The sequence below is a fragment of the Chlamydotis macqueenii genome, unplaced genomic scaffold (assembly GCF_036417535.1).
Source record: "Chlamydotis macqueenii isolate bChlMac1 unplaced genomic scaffold, bChlMac1.mat HAP1_SCAFFOLD_99, whole genome shotgun sequence".
NCBI lineage: Eukaryota > Metazoa > Chordata > Aves > Otidiformes > Otididae > Chlamydotis > Chlamydotis macqueenii.
The window spans coordinates 32,789-38,339 of NW_028239274.1; the positions used below are offsets into that span (position 1 = coordinate 32,789).

General features: G+C 70.6%; 1 protein-coding gene across 1 annotated transcript; it reads left to right on the plus strand.

The window, feature by feature from the left end:
• Positions 1-375: 375 nt before the first annotated feature.
• On the plus strand, positions 376-4,023 carry LOC147595973 (protein NDRG2-like; the record flags this gene model as incomplete). The annotated part of the gene is made up of 5 exons (XM_086771779.1): positions 376-436; positions 1,222-1,308; positions 2,619-2,675; positions 3,024-3,118; positions 4,017-4,023. Coding segments are annotated over 5 exons (307 nt in total), but the record flags the coding sequence as incomplete, so codon positions are not given.
• Between the last annotated feature and the right edge of the window lie 1,528 nt (positions 4,024-5,551).

Here is a 5,551-nt window from a genome sequence, read left to right on the forward strand (position 1 = left end):
CCCGCCCCCCCGTCCCCCCACCTCGACCGCCATCACATCGCAGCGTCACCCTACGCACCCCTCCCCCCTCCAACCGCCATCGCTTCACCTCATTGGTCCCCTCGCCCGCCCTCCCCCCACCTCGACCCCCGATTGACCCCTTGCCCCTCCCCCCGTCGCCCCTCCCCCCCCCGCCCCCCGCCCCTCCCCCGCTGGTACCAGTACCCCTCCCTGGAGCAACTGGCCGAAATCGTCCCCTGCGTCCTCCGGCACCTCAAGTGAGTGGGCGGGGGGGCGCCCCACGGCGCTGTGGGGCGGGGAGGGGGCCCCTGACCCGTAGCGGGACGGGACGGGGGGGCGGGGTCAGCACCGGCCTGACCCCGCCCACCCCCCCAGCATCGCCAGCGTCGTGGGCATTGGGGTGGGCGCCGGCGCCTTCGTCCTGGCTAAATTTGGGGTGAGATGTGGGGCGGGGCATCGGGCGGGGCGTGGGGCAGGGCGGGGGGCAGATTTGGGGGGAATGCAGGGCTGCGGGAATCTCGGGGGAGGTTCTGTGGGGCTGGGGGGGGTCGCTATGGGGCTGGGGGGGTCGCTATGGGGCTGGGGGGCGTGGCTGTGGGGCTGGGGGGGTCGCTATGGGGCGGGGGGGTCGCTATGGGGCAGGGGGGCATGGCTGTGGGGCTGGGGGGTCGCTATGGGGCTGGGGGGTCGCTATGGGGCAGAGGGGCATGGCCGTGGGGCGCTATGGGGCTGGAGGAGGTTAGTGGGGTCTCTGGGCACTTGTGGGTCGCTGGGGGGTTGGGGGCTCGGCTATGGGGCTGGGGGGTCGCTATGGGGCTGGGGGGGTCGCTATGGGGCGGGGGGGCATGGCCGTGGGGCGCTATGGGGCTGGAGGAGGTTAGTGGGGTCTCTGGGCACTTGTGGGTCGCTGGGGGGTTGGGGGCTCGGCTGTGGGGCTGGGGGGTCACTATGGGGCAGGGGGGCGTCGCTATGGGGCTGGGGAGTCGCTATGGGGCAGCTTATGGGGCTGGGGGGTCGCTATGGGGCTGGGGGGGGCGTGGCCGTGGGGCGCTATGGGGCTGGAGGAGGTTAGTGGGGTCTCTTGGTTTGGCACTTGTGGGTCGCTGGGGGCTCTCGGGGGGCGTGGCTGTGGGGCTGGGGGGTCGCTATGGGGCTGGGGGGTCGCTATGGGGTGGGAGGGCGTGGCCGTGGGGGCGCTATGGGTCTGGCCCCGCCCCACAGCTGCTGCACCCCGAGGCGGTGGAGGGGCTGGTGCTGATCAACATCAACCCCCGCGCCAAGGGCTGGGTGGATTGGGTGGCGCACAAGGTGGGCGGGGCCGGCGGGGTGGGGAGGGCCAATGGGGAGAGGGGTGGGGGCAGAAGGGGGCGGGGTTTTGGGGGGGGTTCCCTGCTGCTGGCCCCGCGGCGCTGTGGGTCGCTTGGGGTCGCGTGTGGCTCACTGTGGGTCCCTATGGGTCGCCGTGGGTCGCTGTGGGGTGGCGGTGGGCGGCCGTGGGTCACTGTGGGTCCCTACGGTGTCTGTGGGTGGCTGTGGGTCGCTGCGGGTCCCTACGGTGTTGGTGGGCGGCTGTGGGTCGCTGTGGGTCCCTACGGTAGCTGTGGGTCGCTGTGGGTCGCTGCGGGTCCCTACGGTGTCCTGTGGGTCGCTGTGGGTTGCTGTGGGTCCCTACGGTAGCTGTGGGTCGCTGTGGGTCCCTACGGTGTCTGTGGGTCGCCGTGGGTCGCTGCGGGGTCCCTACGGTGTCTGTGGGTCGCTGTGGGTCGCTGTGGGTCCCTACGGTCGCTGTGGGTCGCTGTGGGTCCCTACGGTGTCTGTGGGTCGCTGTGGGTCCCTACGGTGTCTGTGGGTCGCCGTGGGTCGCTGTGGGCCGCTGTGGGTCCCTACGGTGTCTGTGGGTCGCTGTGGGTCGCTGTGGGTCACGGTGGGTCCCTACGGTGTCTGTGGGTCGCTGTGGGTCGCTGTGGTGTCTGTGGCTCGCTGTGGGTCGCTGTGGGTCACTGTGGGTCACTGTGGTGTCTGTGGGTCGCTGTGGGTCGCTGTGGGTCGCTGTGGGTCCCTACGGTGTCTGTGGGTCGCCGTGGGTCGCTGTGGGCCGCTGTGGGTCCCTACGGTGTCTGTGGGTCGCTGTGGGTCGCTGTGGGTCACGGTGGGTCCCTACGGTGTCTGTGGGTCGCTGTGGGTCGCTGTGGTGTCTGTGGGTCGCTGTGGGTCCGCTGTGGGTCACTGTGGGTCACTGTGGTGTCCTGTGGGTCGCTGTGGGTCGCTGTGGTGTCTGTGGGTCGCTGTGGGTCGCTGTGGGTCACTGTGGGGTCACTGTGGTGTCTGTGGGTCGCTGTGGGTCGCTGTGGGTCCCTACGGTGTCTGTGGGTCGCTGTGGGTCGCTGTGGGTCGCTGTGGGTCCCTACGGTGTCTGTGGGTCGCTGTGGGTCCTACCGTGTCTGTGGGTGTCTGTGGGTCGCCGTGGGTCACTGCGGGTCGCTGTGGGTCCCTACGGTGTCTGTTGGGTCGCTGTGGGTCGCTGTGGGTCGCGGTGGCTCCCTACGGTGTCTGTGGGTGCCGGTGGATCGCGGTGGGGTCGCCGTGGGTCGCCGTGGGTCCCACGGGTGCCCCCCCAGCTGTCGGGCCTGACGTCCTCCAGCAGCGAGCTCATCCTGGCGCACCTCTTCACGCAGGTCGGGCGGGGGGGCACTTGGGGGTCCCGTGGGGGGCCACTTGTGGGTCCGGGGGGCGCTTGGGGGTCTGGGGAGGGCCACTTGTGGGTCCTGGGGGTCAGTTTTTGGGGGCCCTCAAGGGGCACTTGGGGGGCCTGTGGGGGGCACTTGGGGGGCCCAGAGTCCACCTGGAGGCCCCAAGGGCCACTTGTGGGTCGGGGGGGCACTTATGGGTCAGGGAGCTCAGTTAAGGGTTGGGGGGAGGGTCACTTGTGGGTCACAGGGTGGGGGCGGGGTGGGGGCGGGGCTGTGACATGGGGGCGGGGCAGGGGCGGGCGGGGGGCGGGGCTGTGACGCGCAGGCCCGCAGGAGGAGCTGGCGGCCGCCCCTCCCCCGGTGCAGCAGGCCCGGCGGCGGCTGGGGGCGGCGCCCAACGCCCCCCTGCTCTGGGCCATGTACAACAGGTACTGGGCAAAACTGGGGCGCTGCGGCGGGGCTGCGGGGCACTGGGACTGCCCTCGGAGCACTGGGATCGAGCTGGGATTGAACTGGGAGGGAACTGGGAGGGGCTGGAATGGAACTGGGGGGACTGGTGGGGACTGGGAGGGGACTGGGAGGGACTGGGAGGGGACTGGGACTGGGCTAGGAGGACTGGGACTGAACTGGGATTGAACCGGGGCGGACTGGGAGGGAACTGGGGGGGCTGGGAGGGGCTGGGAGGGACTGGGATTGGGCTAGGAGGACTGGCATCGAACTGGGATTGAACTGGGATTGAACCGGGGGGGACTGGGAGGGAACTGGGGGGGGACTGGGACTGGGCTAGGAGCACTGGGATTGAACCGGGGGGGGGACTGGGATGGAACTGGGGGGACTGGGGGGGGGACTGGGGGGGGACTGGGGGGGGACTGGCAGGGGACTGCGAGGGGACTGGGGGGGGACTGCGAGGGGACTGGGGGGGACTGGGATTGAACTGGGATTGAACCGGGGGGGATTGGGAGGGAACTGGAGGGACTGGGACTGGGCTAGGAGGACTGGGACTGAACTGGGATTGAACCGGGGGGGACTGGGATCGAACTGGGGGGGCTGGGAGGGACTGGGAGGGGACTGGGGGGGTCTGGGATGGGATTTGGGGCACTGGGATCAGACTGGGATGGAGTGGGAGGGTACTGGGGAAACTGGGATCAAACTGGGAGGAATTGGGATTGAACTGGGATGGAAGCTGGGGGGGTACCGGGGGGCTGGGAGGGACTGGGAGCAACTGGGATTGAGCTGAGGGGAACTGGAAGGGGAACTGGGAGGGACTGGAGAGAACTGGGAGGGAACTGGGGAGGAAAACAGGGGGAACTGGGATCAAACTGGGAGGCACTAGGATGAACTGGGACACCCCCCTTGCAGCCACGGGGACCTGGGCTGCAGCGCAGCGGGGCCAACAGCCTGCGGTGAGTGACCCCTGACCCCTGACCCCACGTGACCCCCGTGACCCCCCGTGACCCCCCCGGCGACCCCTGACCTTTGCCCCCCCAGCTGCCCGGTGCTGCTGGTGGTGGGCGACAACTCCCCCCACAAGGACGCCATGGTGAGTGACGTCACTGGTGATGTCACCGGGCCTCCTGTGATGTCACCGGGGCCTCCTCTGAGGTCACATGACACCCCCCATGGGGTCACACAGGGTCAGAGGTCATTGGGTCAGAGGTCATGGGGTCACAGAGGGTCAGAGGTCACAGGGGCTCAGAGGACTGCTGGGGGGGGGGACCGGGCCTTACCGGGGTCGCGAGGTCAGAGGTCAGCCAGGGGTCAGAGGTCACCGGGGAGGGGTCGGAGGTCACGGCCCCACCCGCGCAGCCGGCCAAGCTCACCGAGGCCTTCAAGTACTTCCTGCAGGGCATGGGCTACCGTGAGTACCGCCTAACGAGCCACCGCTAATTAACACTCCTGGGGGGTAATTAGCGCTCGGGGCGGGTAATTAAGCCGCTCTGCATAATTAATTACCGCCGGGGTGGGGGGGCTCGTTTTGCGTGCTGGAAGGGGAAAACTCAGCTGAGGTGGGGGAGTTAATTTACACCGGGGGGGGTAATTAGCGGTGCAATTAATTAACCTGGACCTGGGGGGAGTAATTAGCTGCTGTGAGGCAGGAATTAATTGACCTGAGGCTTAATTAACGCTCCTCAGTTCTAATTAACATCACCTCCCCCCTCCACCCAGGGCAATTAAATGCAGTTCCAGGAGGGGGGGGCGTGGCCTGGGGAGGGGGCGTGGCCCGGGGGAGGAGGGGGCGTGGCCCGGGGGGGAGGAGGGGGCGTGGCCCGGGGGGGAGGGGGCGTGGCCCGGGAGGGAGGAGGGGGCGTGGCCCGGGAGGGAGGAGGGGGCGTGGCCCGGGAGGGAGGAGGGGGCGTGGCCCGGGAGGGAGGAGGGGGCGTGGCCCGGGAGGGAGGAGGGGGCGTGGCCCGGGAGGGAGGAGGGGGCGTGGCCCGGGAGGAGGAGGGGGCGTGGCCCGGGAGGGAGGAGGGGCGTGGCCCGGGAGGGAGGAGGGGGCGTGGCCCGGGAGGGAGGAGGGGGCGTGGCCCGGGGCACCACCTGGCTCCCGGGGGAGGCGTGGCCCGGGGTGGGAGGGAGGGGGGTGGGCGTGGCCGGGGAGGGGAGGGGCGGGGCGCGGCCCTGGGCCCCCCCCCTCCCCGCAGTGGCGGCGGCGGCCATGACGCGGCTGTCGCGCTCCCGCACCGCCTCGCTCTCCAGCGCGGCCTCGGGGGACGGGGGCAGGGCCGCAGCCTGTCCCCGCGGCAGCCTGGGGGGGGGGGGGGGGCGCCCCCCGCCCCCTGAGAAACCCCCCCGGGACCGCGCTCCATCCCCCCAAATCCCCCCCCACCCCCCATCCGGGACCCCCCCTAAAATCCCACACA